The sequence below is a fragment of the Pleurodeles waltl genome, chromosome 4_2 (assembly GCF_031143425.1).
Source record: "Pleurodeles waltl isolate 20211129_DDA chromosome 4_2, aPleWal1.hap1.20221129, whole genome shotgun sequence".
Taxonomy (NCBI): Eukaryota; Metazoa; Chordata; class Amphibia; order Caudata; family Salamandridae; genus Pleurodeles; species Pleurodeles waltl.
Genome location: NC_090443.1, coordinates 466,033,986 through 466,048,964, shown reverse-complemented (window position 1 = coordinate 466,048,964; position 14,979 = coordinate 466,033,986). Strand labels below are relative to the sequence as shown.

The following is a 14,979-nucleotide window of genomic DNA, read 5'->3' as shown; positions in this document are numbered from 1 at the left end:
ACACCTCACTAGACTCCCTCGGGTGTCTCGTTTTCAGAAGTGTCTGGGTTTGGTAGGTTTCCCTAGAAGGCTGCTGAGCCCAGGACCAAAAATGCAGGCACCCCCCCCCCTGCAAATGTGTCCACGTTGTATTTTGAGCCATTTCCTTTCGTGGGCGCTAGGCCTACCCACACAAGTGAGGTACCATTTTTATCGGGAGACTTGGGGGAACGCTGGGAGGAAGGAAATTTGTGTCTCCTTTCAGATTCCAGAACTTTCTGTCACCGAAATGTGAGGAAAATGTGTTTTTTTAGCCAAATTGTGAGGTTTGCAAAGGATTCTGGGTAACAGAACATGGTCAGAGCCCCACAAGTCACCCCATCTTGGATTCCCCTAGGTCTCTAGTTTTAAAAAATGCATAGGTTTCATAGGTTTCCCTAGGTGCTGGCTGAGCTAGAGGCCAAAATCTACAGGAAGGCACTTTGCAAAAAACACCTCTGTTTTCTGTCAAAAAATGTGATGTGTCCACGTTGTGTTTTGGGGCATTTCCTGTCACGGGTGCTAGGCCTACCCACACAAGTGAGGTATCATTTTTATCGGGAGACTTGGGGGAACGCTGGGTGGAAGGAATTTGTGGCTCCTCTCAGATTCCATAACTTTCTGTCACCGAAATGTGAGGAAAACGTGTTTTTTTAGCCACATTTTTAGGTTTGCAAAGGACTCTGGGTAACAGAACCTGGTCAGAGCCCCACAAGTCACCCCATCTTGGATTCCCCTCGGTCTCTAGTTTTAAAAAATGCACAGGTTTGGTAGGTTTCCCTAAGTGCCGGATGAGCTAGAGGCAAAAATCTACACGTAGGCACTTTGCAAAAAACACCTCTGTTTTCTGTCAAAAAATGTGATGTGTCCACGTTGTGTTTTGGGGCATTTCCTGTCGCAGGCGCTAGTCCTACCCACACAAGTGAGGTATAATTTTTATCGGGAGACTTGGGGGAACGCTGGGTGGAAGGAAATTTGTGGCTCCTCTCAGATTCCAGAACTTTCTGTCACCGAAATGTGTGGAAATGTGTTTTTTTAGCCAAATTGTGAGGTTTGCAAAGGATTCTGGGTAACAGAACCTGGTCAGAGCCCCACAAGTCACCCCATCTTTCACTCCCCTAGGTCTCTAGTTTTCAAAAATGCACAGGTTTGGTAGGTTTCCCTAGGTGCCTGCTGAGCTAGAGGCCAAAATCTACAGGTAGGCACTCTGCAAAAAACACCTCTGTTTTCTGTGAAAAAATGGGATGTGTCCACGTTGTGTTTTGGGGCATTTCCTGTCACGGGTGCTAGGCCTACCCACACAAGTTAGGTATCATTTTTATCGGGAGACTTGGGGGAACGCTGGGTGGAAGGAAATTTGTGGCTCCTCTCAGATTCCAGAACTTTCTGTCACCGAAATTTGAGGAAAATGTATTTTTTTAGCCAAATTTTGAGGTTTGCAAAGGATTCTGGGCAACAGAACCTGGTCAGAGCCCCACAAGTCACCCCATCTTTCATTCCCCTAGGTCTCTAGTTTTAAGAAATGCACAGGTTTGGTAGGTTTCTCTAGGTGCCGGCTGAGCTAGAGGCCAAAATCTACAGGTAGGCACTTTGCAAAAAACACCTGTTTTCTGCCCAAAAATGGGATGTATCCAAGTTGTGTTTTGGGGCATTTCCGGTCACGGGCACTAGGCCTCCCCAAACAAGTGAGGTATCATTTTTATCGGGAGACTTGGGGGAACATAGAATATCAAAACAAGTGTTATTGCCCCTTGTCTTTCTCTACATTTTGTCCTTCCAAATATAAGAGAGTGTGTAAAAAAGACCTCTATTTGAGAAATGCCCTGTAATTCACATGCTAGTATGGGCACCCCGGAATTCAGAGATGTGCAAATAACCCTTGCTCCTCAACACCTTATCTTGTGCCCATTTTGGAAATACAAAGGTTTTCTTGATAGCTATTTTTCACTCTTTATATTTCAGCAAATGAATTGCTGTATACCCGGTATAGAACCCACTGCAAGGTGCAGCTCATTTATTGGCTCTGGGTACCTAGGGTTCTTGATGAACCTACAAGCCCTATATATCCCCGCAACCAGAAGAGTCTAGCAATTTTGTCTACTTTTCAGAAATGTTTAGGTTTCTGACGACCATTTCTGTCACTGGCTGGAAGGAGGCTGAAAGCACAAAAAATCATAAAAATGGGGTATGTCCCAGTAAAATGCCAAAATTGTGTTGAAAAATTGGGTTTTCTGATTCAAGTCTGCCTGTTCCTGAAAGCTGGGAAGCTGGTGATTGTAGCACCGCAAACCCTTTTGTTGATGCCATTTTCAGTGAAAAAACCACAAGCCTTCTTCTGCAGCCCCTTTTCCAATTTTTTTGAAAAAAACGAAATTTTCACTGTATTTTGGCTAATTTCTTGGCCTCCTTCAGGGAACCCACAAAGTCTGGGTACCTGTAGAATCCCTAGGATGTTGGAAAAAAAGGACGCAAATTTGGCGTGGGTAGCTTATGTGGACAAAAAGTTATGAGGGCCTAAGCGAGAACTATTCCAAATAGGCAAAAAAAGGCCTGGCACAGGAGGGGGAAAAGGCCTGGCAGCGAAGGGGTTAAAGAGACTTTACTCCAAAGGGCTGGGGATGTTGATTTCATGGAGGATAATGACACTGGAGACTTCCCACTAGACATGTTATGGAAAACATTGAAGACAGTGATCAATAGAGAGCTGGTAGCTGTATTAGCCACTGAAAACCAACTTCAATTAAAGAAAAGTGAGAAGCTACAGGGGCAACTAGGGTCTGGCATAAACAGGATGCTGCGCAAACTCAACTCAAGCAATAGGACACAGATAGGGTGGAATATTAGTTACTACATCTACAACACACATTGTATATGTGGGGGAAAAATGCTGTAAGGTACTAGTGCGCAAGCTACTCTCTTAATGACAAAATACACACTATTCTAAAGGCAGATGGGTGAAGGTCCCCAAAGGTGAGCACATAGCTGTGATCTTCAGAGATTTTGACCAAACTCCCTACTCATCCCAAGATATTCATGATAATAATATTGATGTATATTTGCGAGATGTCAAAGTGACTAGGCTTACTCCACTGCAGTGCCTTTAGAAACGTATTAGAATCAATGAGATCATCACAGCCACAATGCCACTGAAACCTTTTAAGTCCCCTGGCCCGAATGTTTTTCTCCCTTTGTACTATATAACATTCTGTCTGTCCCTAGTGCCAATCCTTAGTACACTTTTTAACTCCTTTATGGACAAAGGGACTCTACACACTCTATGCTAGAAGCGTCCATAATGGTAATCCCCAAGCATGGAAAGGTCTTTCACTATGCAGTTCATATAGACCAATCTCATTCAGCACATATGCAAAGCTCTTCACTAATAATCTGCTATCAGATTGAACCCTTTTATGCCTTCATTGATAGACCCAGACAAGGCAGGGTTTATTGCCTACAGACACTGCAGAGACAACACTAAAAGGATACTGCATATCATAAACAAAGTGCAAAGATCTCAGCGGGAGGCAATGTTGTTTGCTATTGACGCTGAAAAAGTGTTCGATGGGGTTCACTGGCTCTACCTGATTTCCACCCTAAAATACTCATGTCCAAATTTATAGTGGCCTAGCGGCATTTTAATGCCACATTAGCATATTTTTTTTACCCTAATGTGGCATTGGAAGGGCAAAAACACCATGCAATATATACAAAGTGGTGCAATGCTTGCATTGCGCTACTTTGTAACCCCTTGTTGCCAGGCATAATGTATGCAAGGGGGGCATACTAGCGCTAGGGAGGCCTTAAAAATGGCACTAAGGAATCTTAGATATTCCTTTGCTTTATTTGTATCTGCATTTTTTATAAAGAGGCTCTCATTGTGTATAATGGGCCTCTGGGTGCTTTGCAGGATTAGCGTCAAAATATTTGATGTTAGTCCTGCAAAGCGCTGAACTAGCGTAACAAATTATGACGCTAGTCCCCCTGACTACCGCCATGGTGTGCCGTATTTTAAATATGGTGCACACATGGTCGCGTTAGGGCAGCGCTAAGGGGGTGCAAGAAAAGTGGCGCTGCCCTATGTGCAGCACCACTTTTCATAAATCTGGCCCCAGTCTTTGGAGATAAGTTCTGCCACTGGGTAATATGTGGTTACAATTCTTCTGGAGTAGTGGTCTGGATGAAAGGGGTCACCTCTGGCTCCTTTCCAAAACAAAGAGGGGCATGGCAGGAGTGTTTGCTGTCACTCCTACCGTTAGCTCTATATGGAGTACATGACCCAGCATGTACAGGACGACCCACTCTACACAGGGATATATTTAGGGGGGACACCCACACCATTACCCTCTATCCTGATGTTGTGATTGTGGCACTTAGCGATCCTCTTGTTTCCCTACGTGCCTTGCTAGATGACCTTCAGTGCTTTGGGACCATTTTGGGCTTAGAGCTAACCTACAAAAATCACAAGGTCTTAAACTCACCGTCCCCTTGGCCCCCCATGCCCAGCAAGACTCCATGTATAACATTTCCTAGGCTGCCAAATCTGCTTTCTACAATTTGTGCAGATTGCCGCAATGGCCATAGAAACAGTGACCATCATTTATTGTCTTCTTTTCCGACATGTGCAGTCTGATTTGTTTCTGTGGCACCAGTATCTGCTCTCGTGGCGGGGTTGTATTGCAGATATAGAAATGCCCATCTTTCCTAGGACATTATTCCTTTTCTAAGCTCTACCACTCATTCCTCCACCTAATATTACAAACAGAAGTTAATTGCTTCGAATGGGGTGGGAAGAGACCAGGGATCCATCATAAAGTTCTCTATAGACCTGTTGCTGAAGGGAGACTGGGTGTGCCTAATCTCTTTCAATACTATCAGGTTGTACAACTGTGCTATGAGGTGAAATGATGCTGCACAGAAACTGAGAATCACTGGAGCTTTATGGACCAAGTAATAGCAGAGAGGCATATCTTGAAGGTCCCATGACTCCCTCCAAAACACAAGGCTTGGGGTTTTTAATCCTCCTTTATCACTTGGGCCACACTGGGAGTTTGGGACAGAGTGGATTACATCAGGGTGACGTCTCACCGATCCCTGATGATACCCATTTTCAATAAAACAGACGTTACCCCATACATCCTGCCAAATAGTTTTCTCCATTGGCAGAAGTTAGGCTGTAAAAGAATTTGACTTCTGTCTGACGTGGATGGGATAATCCCATTGGATAGCCTGAATACTGGCTATGGCCTCCCAGAATTTGAGTGCATATGCTATCCAGCAAAGGGTTACCGACCACTCCATCGGACCACATGCTCAAATGGGGCTCACTTCCTTTGAGTAATAGATCTTCCTCAAAGATGGCGACAAGTGCATAATGACTGAACTATATACTCTCTTCACAAAGCCTCCCCAACAGGAGAAGAATGCAGAAAAGAAATGATAGGATGCAAAACTAGAGTGATCCATCTCGCATAGATAATGGGAAGATATTTACTACCATGCATGCCCCACAGCACACACTACATCTAGCATATAAACAGCTACCAAGATAATGACATATTGGTACTTGATCCCCGCCCAAGTTCATAAATGGGGCCCAGGCCACAAGGAACAGTGATGGCGATGGTGTGGCACAACCAAATTGCTACTCCGCCTGCTATGGCACTGCCATTACCATACCCATTCAAATCCCTGAAGGACTGACAAATTGCTTTAACACTGGGGGCAGTATAACAGGCAATATTTTCCAGTGGGGCACTGACAGGGTCCCAACAAAGACCACATGGCTAAATAGAATTTTGCAGCTATTAGGGATGAAAAAGATAGATTCTTTAGAACAGAAAAAAGTGGATATACAGTGGTGGCTGCTACAGAATGGGAGCAGCGGGGGGGGAATAAAAAATAAAGAACACTTACATGTTCCATCAGGTTCCGTCTCTCCTCTGTACAGGTTCCATCTCTCCTCCGTCCTCTTCCTGACTCCTGGCAGCACACAAGCTCCCCGACTCCCCTAAGCCAATGCCGACACGGTGGTCACCAGCATGACAGCAGCGTTGTGATTGGTCTGAGCAGACTGGGTGGGCACTCAGACAGGGAGTGGGAGCCTGTGCATGTTCTCTACCCGCCTATGCAATACAGCTGGTTGGAGAAATGCTAAGTGAGCATGTCTATTTGGCCACCCCAACAGAGCCAGCCAAACTGTCATGCACATTTATGGTGCACATACCCCTCCTCCCTGTGACACAGCCCAGCCCTGCCCTAACATGGCTCCACACTGAAAAATAAAATGATAATAACATTGTATTATCATTTTATTTTTCCTTTTTTGCACTGCTCGGGAGCAGTGGGCAACTCTCCTCTGTCTCAGCAGAGGAGTTGCTGCTATTGATATATACCAGGAGAAGTGGGCTTCAAATATCGCCCTCCTTTTGACATGCCCTAGATATCTTAAATGACAACATCTGCTACCCTGCCACAGTGATTCCATACATGCAGGCGCTGAGGCAGGACACAACTCACTAAGGGCCTTCTACCTACCGAACTGGGGGGGGGGGGTGGTAAAGATCATTTATGAAGTGTGAGTGATAGGGGTGTCTGGGGTCTGGTTTGTTGACGAGACAGAGATAACCTACAAAACAGAAAATAATAGCCCTCTACTTTGCAAGCGATTGATTTTGCTATATGTTTTGTCCCTCTGTTATAACAATTCTGCATTCAAGTCATTAAAAAGTCTTGATACATTACATGTGTATTCACCATGAAGTACTTACAGATGCAGAAATTACAGGTGTTTATTTTCACCCAAATGAAGTGCTTATTTTGTCATCAGCTGTATGATGAAAAGCTGAGTGTAACTGCTATTTTTCAAACCTTCACCCTATGATGATCAGGTCAAACACAGATCCCAGCAGTGGCTGCATTGTTTCACTGAGCCACCAGTCTTGGCTTCAAAATCTTATCCATCCCCTTTTGCAAGATTTCTGAAAAGTGCTAGAGAGAGTCCCAAAAGGACCTCTCATACTTGTCTAGCAAGGCAGTAGTGCTTGCGGTTTTCATTGCAGTACCCACAAACATTTCAGCTGAGTCCAGGAACTTGCTATTCTTGCGAAGAGGAACAGTAGATGATGGTGCTGAACTGTGGTATTTCATGGCTGCTGACACAATTGCTAAGTCTGGTTGTGGGTCTGCTCTGAAAAAAGAGAGGGACCTGATCTGGAGGCTTTTATTTCTTCAAATCCAGAGCATGAGCTGATTTAACTATGGCAGGAATCAGAAACAATTGCATCGCCGACCCAAAGAGTCAAGGTGCCATGGGAAGAAGAGGTCTAGATGCAGAATGGTGGGGTAGAGCCTCAAATATAACCAATATCAATGACGGTGGTGCAGGCATTGGAATATACAGTTTTGCTGCTCTTCATACCAACATCTCATTGAAGTTTGAGATGTCATTCACTCATGAAACTAGGAAATTAGAAGAGCTGGTGAGCCTCTGATGGAGGAATAAGAAACCACCCTGACCAAACAAGACTCGTAGGTATTGGAATGTCTGGAGGGGCACAAATGTGAAAGCCTTCCTCTGGTAGGAGACCTCGATCCTCTGAGAGGACTCCTACTATGTCCAATAAGAGCTCCAGGGGGTGGTTGTGGAATAGGCTGAGAAGGAGCCAGTAAAGCAGACATTCCTCAAGACACCTATGGTGAGGCTGAAGAGTAACTAAAGAGACAAGGAGAGTCTTCTGGGGGGGGGGGGTCACTCTTCGTAGAACTCCTTCTCTATGACAGCCTTTGGAGACAGCAAATGGAAGAAGCACTTTCTTCTCCATGCACTTCAGCTCTCCCTGAACCAGGCTCCCTTCTCCTGCATTGATCCTTCTGGCTACGGAGCCGTATTTATTGCTTGTTGTTAAGGATCCTCCTTGACACTTTGGCAGTACTGGCAACCTTTTGGGTGAAGATCCTGAAGTTAGCTGCGTAGATGCATTGGCCACAAATATCAAAATGAGCTTGTTTTCTGCCAAAGGATAGGCATTTGACAAAAATCAATGACATTTTATGAAAAATAAAAACATTTCTTGGCAGGAACCTTTGACAAAACACACTAAAGGCCAAAATATACATAAGGTTTTCTGAAATATTTCCAAGCTGAAATAGATATAGCTGAGCTTAGTGCTTGAGAATCCTTCACCAGGAGACAGAAAAAAGAACAGACCTGTCACTGGCAGAGTATGATGGGGTAGTTGCAGACTGTCTCTCCTTAAAGATGTAGTGGACTGAGCTGATGAGTATGGCTAGGGGTGAACATAGAGTAGTAATAGCTGTATCTAGGCCCTCCTTTTGCCCCTCCCACTAGCTTGATCCTTTTATGCTCTTGGGAATGGTTAGTAAATCCCACTCAAGTCCATTGCTTATGAGTGATGTCCATGCATATTAAGAAGGTGTCTCAGAAGTGAGCACCAGGCCACCTAATGTGGAAGATTGAAGGTTCCCAGAACGAAAGAGGCACCGGCAAATTCCTTTTCTCAACTCCCAGCACCAGCAGTGGTTTATACCCGATTGGGGGAACAAAACAGTTTAAAGAAACTCTTTCAATAGTGTAACCACTTTGGCATATATTTGTCAGTGGGGCAGCCAAATGTTTAAGCTAGGCATTAAAAAGTGTCAGCTCTCTTTCCCAAATGCATAATGTAACACAGATGACAAGAGCCTGAGTAATAACTGCAAGACACCACATAATGATAAATGTGATATAAAACTGCATATTCTTAACCTTTAGAATATCCCCAGATGAGAGACTGGCACCAAGAAATTCTCAGCAGTGCTCCTGTATGCCGATAGCTGACAAAATGTGGCCCCAGGCTCTTCTGAGACTGCCAGAAAGATCTCACTGGCCATGCTCCAAAAAAGCATGTGTGTGGCAGGCTAACTGGCACACTGTATTTATAGGCTGCAATGCCAAGCTACCAGAACAAAGCAACACTTTACCAAAAGCATCAATCCACATGGGTTTTCTATCTGGGGGATTGGTTATAAATTAGTTAGACTAACCTTTAGTGGTCAAAAGTTGAATGATGAGGCTTTCCGAGATTTGGGGCTTGTTGAGGAAATATGGATCACCAGGCGCAGGCCTTTCCTGCCTTCTTGACAAGTAATAGGAAAACATGGACTTGATCTCAACCATATAGCCATCTAGGTGTCTAAGAGGGCATCAATGAATGGAAGCAAAGGCTCGGATGTTGCTGGCCTAGGTGAAGAACCTCCACTACAAGATTTGTCTTATGAGCCACAATGGAGGGCAACTGCAGTTCTAGTACCTCAGCTGCTCTCCAGACCACCACCGAAAAGTAGGTACATTCTTCCACTGATGGCTTACGCTGCCAGTCCAGCTCTGTTTAAGAGGCAGTGTCAATTCCACTAGCATTGTATAAGTTCAGGTATAAGGCATTATCAGTTTGACAAGGGGTAAGCTAGTAATCCCTCTCTCCCCATCATCATCAGTGTCCAGGGGTGCTCCCTTTTCAGGTATAGGATCAGAGTCAGTGCCAGTGGAGCTCACAACCGTATCACTGCAGTGGAAACCAGTATGGACCATTGGGCGGGTGCTGAAACCTGTACCAGCATGGGTACACACCTGATAGTGGGTATCAGGGGGTAGACAGCTTTGTAGGAGGTCCAGCCAGTGGTGACCTGAATGGAGGTCCCTGTGGCTCCATGTGACCGCAAGGTCATGTCAGATGGAGCCTGGAAAAACACTAAAGATTTGTAGTATAGCCTCATTGAAAGGCTTAATCCGTGCAGAATTGACAACATCCTAGGGTACTCATCAGTACTAGATGAGCTGTAGTTTCTGTTACCAATGAACTCGAAGGCATACAGCTTAGATTTTGCAACCCTCATGCTATCTCTTTAGAAACAGAGTAGATTGATGGGGTTGAGTTTCACATCATTTTCTTGTGCTTGCATTTAAACTTTGACTTACCTGAAGATTTTGAGCAAGAAGTAGAGTGGTTGTGGGAACACCTTTTACAAGGGCCACAACTGGGATGTGTGTGTTGTTTGTGACCTCTTCTTATGCTTGTTAAGGTACAGCTTTTCTTCCTGGTCTCGGATTGACTTCAGGTGCATTATGCTGCATTGGTCACATAACTTTGTTGTGAATGGATTCTAGCACCAAAGACACACCTCACTGAGGACTGTGACTGACATATGCATATGGCAGAGACATCACCGCCTAAAGCCTGTCATCTTTGGAGGGAACATACTGCCTATGACCCTGTTTCAGACCTGCATTGGATGGCGCAAAAAGAAAGGAACTGATATCTGCGCACAGGGGTGGCACTGATATGCGCCTCTGCTCTGTCATTACTGGGGAGGTACAGAGTCATCTCGAAGCCACACAATACCACCTACCGGCACAGATGAGCACTGCCAAGAAACTCTCTGAATATATCTGGTGCTTTGGGGACATTCTAAAATTGAGGAATCTATGGCTATTAGTATCCACCTGAAATTGTTTTACTGCATTCAGAAAAAGGAGAAAAAAATCAAAGGATTTGGGCCTTAACACATGAATTTCTGTCTAAAAAAATGAAAGCTAGATGAAAATCTGACCAGCATCAATTCTGGGATCCAGTGTTCATGGGAAAAAGAAACTGATATCACCAACACTGGTGGTTCCTTTGCTGCCAACAAAGTTCTGAATCCAGTCTGCTACTAGGACATACTTCAAAATGACCTATCAGCATAAAGGAAATCCATCAAAATAACATCTACCCCCTGAATCAACAGTTGTTCAACTGATGCCCATTATGTCAAAGTCTCAGAGGCTTTAGCCTCTTAAGATTCTGGAATGGCTAAGTGTGTCTCCTCTCCATTTTCCTGGTACAAAATCACCCTCTGTATTTAAAGACCTATTGGTTGCCTGGCGGGATCATTTGCTGAAAGTCTGTTCACTAGCACAATGGATGCACTTTTGGCAGAACTGAACTTTTGGAAGGCCATCATGTTGTTGTAACCCCATTATAATTTTCTGTTCTGCAGAAATAAAAAACATAATGTGGGTTTCTCTCTGTAGAACAAAATTCAAATGTCCCTGAATAGCAGGATATTTTTTCCATATCCATCAGGTCATTTTTCTATCTTTTTTTCCCTGTGACCAGCGATCTTTGCATTTCAGTCACAGGCAGGACAAATACCTGGCATAATTCCCATCCTCTAGAGGGTGAGACATTCACCACTGTGTTCCAGTCTCTGTCTGGCCAGTGGGTCGCGGGGGTCAAGATATCTGAGTTAGGTCTCCATCATCAGAAACCTGGTGGTTCCTCCACTCAGAATGAGATGGGGAAACAAGAGCTTGAAGTGGCTCCTGACATACCCTAAATGAGGACTTGGTGTCTGCATTAGCAAAAGGCAAGAGGTTCCATTGTATGAGCCTAGGAGTTGTTGCCATGATGTGAGGACCTAGGGAAGATTTCACCATATATTGGGCCTTCAATTGGGACAGTAGTTTTTCAACAACAAATCCCTATTCTGATATTTTGCAAAATGACATGGTAGGGTTTTTATTACTATCTGCAAACTCCTTGGTAGTGGCATATTGAAAGATGGTAAACCTCCTCCTTCATTGTGCATCTGTTATAGCAGGGTGACAAAACTTATTTTTTAACCTTCTCGTTATCAACCATTTTCCTGTTGTTACTTGGAGGAGACATACTCACCGAATTTGATGACGTCCACAATTTTCATATAATGCCTGTCATAAACACTAGCGTTGGTTTTAGTCACTTCCACTCTGTAGGCTGAAATAGAAGAACAGAGCATTGGTGAAATGTTTGGCTACCCAGCACACCACAGTACGTGCCTCCATATCAATCACAAAACCACTAATCCAGCATCTGAAGTATAGGAAGCTAATGTCTAGAAAACACAGGTCACAAATTGAAGGAATTAGCTCTCTCCTCTGCGCATACATCTGCATTATGTACCTTCATGTTTGCCAGTCCTTTTTGTAGCCCATAGTTTGAGGTCCTCTATACGATGTTTAATAGGTGAGCAGTTATGGACAAAGGAAGTAGAGGTTTCCTCTTTGAGCTTAGCCTGCAATACAGGCTGGCCAATGCTACCTGATCATGCAACAGTCTCAACAATCAGTCACCAATAATCCTGTGAAATGTGAACATTTAAAGTGGTATGCTTCTCTTGAATATGTGTCCTTAAGGTAACTCCAACCTTTAATATGTTTTTAAATAAGCCTCAACAAATGCCACCATTGTAATACATTTAAGTGTAGTCACACATAGCCTGAACACTGGTGCCAATGGTGACATGTACTAATCATATAAAATGGCAGGCAAGGTAAGCATTTTCACAGAAAAAAATGTTTTCTCTCCTATTTTCCTATTATCTGCTTGGTAGACTGCATTAGTTGGATATTTAGGTCCAAAGCATTGTGCACAACAAAGGTGAGTAAATTTTGACTGCCACGTACAACTTTAATGGCTAAATAGCATTTATAATGCTGCATTTACTAATGAATGCCTTCACAAGACCACCTTTAAGATGCATGCCTTTACCACACAGGTAACAGGTATCTTTCTGTCCCTTTACCACGCATGCCTTCACCATGCATGGTAAGGTAATGTGTGCGTGCCTATATATATATATATATATATATATATATATATATATATATATATATATATATATATATATATATATATATATATATATATATATATTCACTTAAAAAAGTTTACAGGGACATTATAGTTGGGTTCTGAATTTACTCGCACAAAACCAAAGAAATTCAGCAGCTATAATTAGAGTTATTTCAACTATATCTTGCGCCCTAAGGTAACTATAACTCACACCTCAACCATGCACAGTTATCTAATCAATAATTTTACTGCAGATGTTACAGTGACTTTGTCAATGATTTATCAAAGACGTCATGAGTGCTTTAATTTGTGGGGTAATTAGCAGTGCATGGGGAGGGCGCGAGTTATGGTTACCTTAGAGCGCAAATTATAGTTACTTGAAATTACTCTAACTGCTGAATTTCTCTAGTTTTGTGCAAGTAAATTTAGAATCTAACTATAATGTCCCTGTAACATTTGCTTTTTTAAGTGAATTTCTAAGTTTTTTTTTATTCCTGTTTCTTAACTAGATCGTCCCTATAACCTTTGGATTTTTTTATGTAATTTTCATTAATATAAGTTAATCGAACCACAATCGCGCATGGCCTTCAGCCTTCTGGTATAGATATATGTGTATGTATATATATAAAACCTACTGTCGGTCGCCAGTAGGTAGCTAAAGTTAGGACCATCTTTCCATATAAAAAGTGTTTTTTGACTTGCCTATATCTTTGTCGCTGTTTGACGAATCTTCACAAATTATTTCCACCAAAAGTGTTCCAGGGCCAACCTCCTATGGGCTTGTATTAGATCCGGGGACCTCCACCTCCCCAGGTTGATCAGACATAAAAATGCAGGGGGCGTGCAGCACCCCTGGAGCCCCAGGGACCGCCACCAACCCGGGCAAAGGTTGAATTGTACGCAGGGTGCCATGTTGCCCCCCAAAGCCCTGGGGACTGCCACCTTCCTGGGGCAAAGACTTAATTGTATGTGAGGGACTGCATGTCCCCCCGGCAGCCCGGGACTGACTCCTCCCTGGCGCAATGATTAAATTGTATGCGGGGCCTTGCGACCCAACCCCCCCACAGCCCCGTGGACCACCACCTCCCTAGGGCAAATACAACATTGGAGGAGGGCCGCACAGCCCCCCCCTCATGGAGCCATACATGGCCCTGGGGACTGCAACTCCCCAGAGCTGGTTCCCACCAAGCAAAATCAAACATAAGTCCACTTTCTGCAAGCAAGAGCTGTCAAATAGATCCTGCTTTTAGAAAGCAGAGATTTCATCTGTTTCCCTGCACGCAAATATGCAGGTATGTGATAATGTGGCTGAACGAGGGACAAAATTGTTCATCACAGTGAGCAATATCACTTCCCTGGAGTAATAGTGGGAGAACTGGAAGTCACATTGCCAGGATTTGAACAAAGTGAATGGTATATTGTGGGACGTGTACCCATTGCGGAGAGAAACAGCTACTTAAGGCAAATAGAACCCACTAGTACAAAAATTGGGATCAACTAATGTGTGAAATACATATACTATGATGGTGGCATGGAGAGTTAACAACTTACACAGTCCTCTTTTGTTTTCCAGGATCCATCATCCAATCATAGGGTCTCAAGTCTTACTTAAAGATTTGTTAATGGATATGGTTTGTGTAACCAGCATTGGAAAAGACACTTTTGCTGAAACAGGTCTGTTGGTCTACAAAAAATTGTCTATTTTATTCCAGCTGAGTGCTCCAGTCCTTGTGACATTTGCTTTGAAATTCAATACATATGGCCACTTACATGACAGAGACACCCATTCCAAGAAGAGTTTGGCAGACGTTTATTGGCAATTGTGGTGAAACATGTTTTACAGGACTGCCAGAACGGCCACAGTTGTATCATACCTGCCGAAAGTCGGACATTACTAAATCGATGAGCTCTGGTCACCAGACCAGTGTTTGCGGGTATGTGATAATACGGCTGAACGAGGGACAAATTTGTTCATTATTGTGAGCAATAACACTTACCTGGAGTAATAGTGGGAGGACTGGAAATCACACGGCCAGGTTTTGAACAAATTGAATGGTGTATTGTGGGACGTGAACCAATTGCGGGGAGAAACATCTACTTGAGGCACATAGAACCCACTAGCACAAAAACTGGGCTCAACTAATATGTAAAAATCACATACTATGATGGTGGCATCATAGTATGTAAACAACTTACACAGTCCTCTTTTTCCAGGATTCATCATCCAATCAGAGGGTTTCAAGTCTTACTTAAAGATTTGTTAATAGATATAATTTGTGTAACTGGCAATGAAAAGGCACTCTTGTCAAAA

General features: G+C 43.6%; 1 protein-coding gene across 1 annotated transcript in view; it reads right to left on the bottom strand.

Annotated features, from left to right (window-relative positions):
• Positions 1 to 14,979, bottom strand: part of LOC138292914 (complement C3-like) — a 2,405,892-nt gene that overhangs the window by 152,550 nt on the left and 2,238,363 nt on the right. The window contains exon 39 of the mRNA XM_069231788.1: positions 11,730 to 11,810. Coding sequence (XP_069087889.1) covers positions 11,730 to 11,810 — 81 coding nt within the window. The remainder of the gene's footprint in view (positions 1 to 11,729; positions 11,811 to 14,979) is intronic.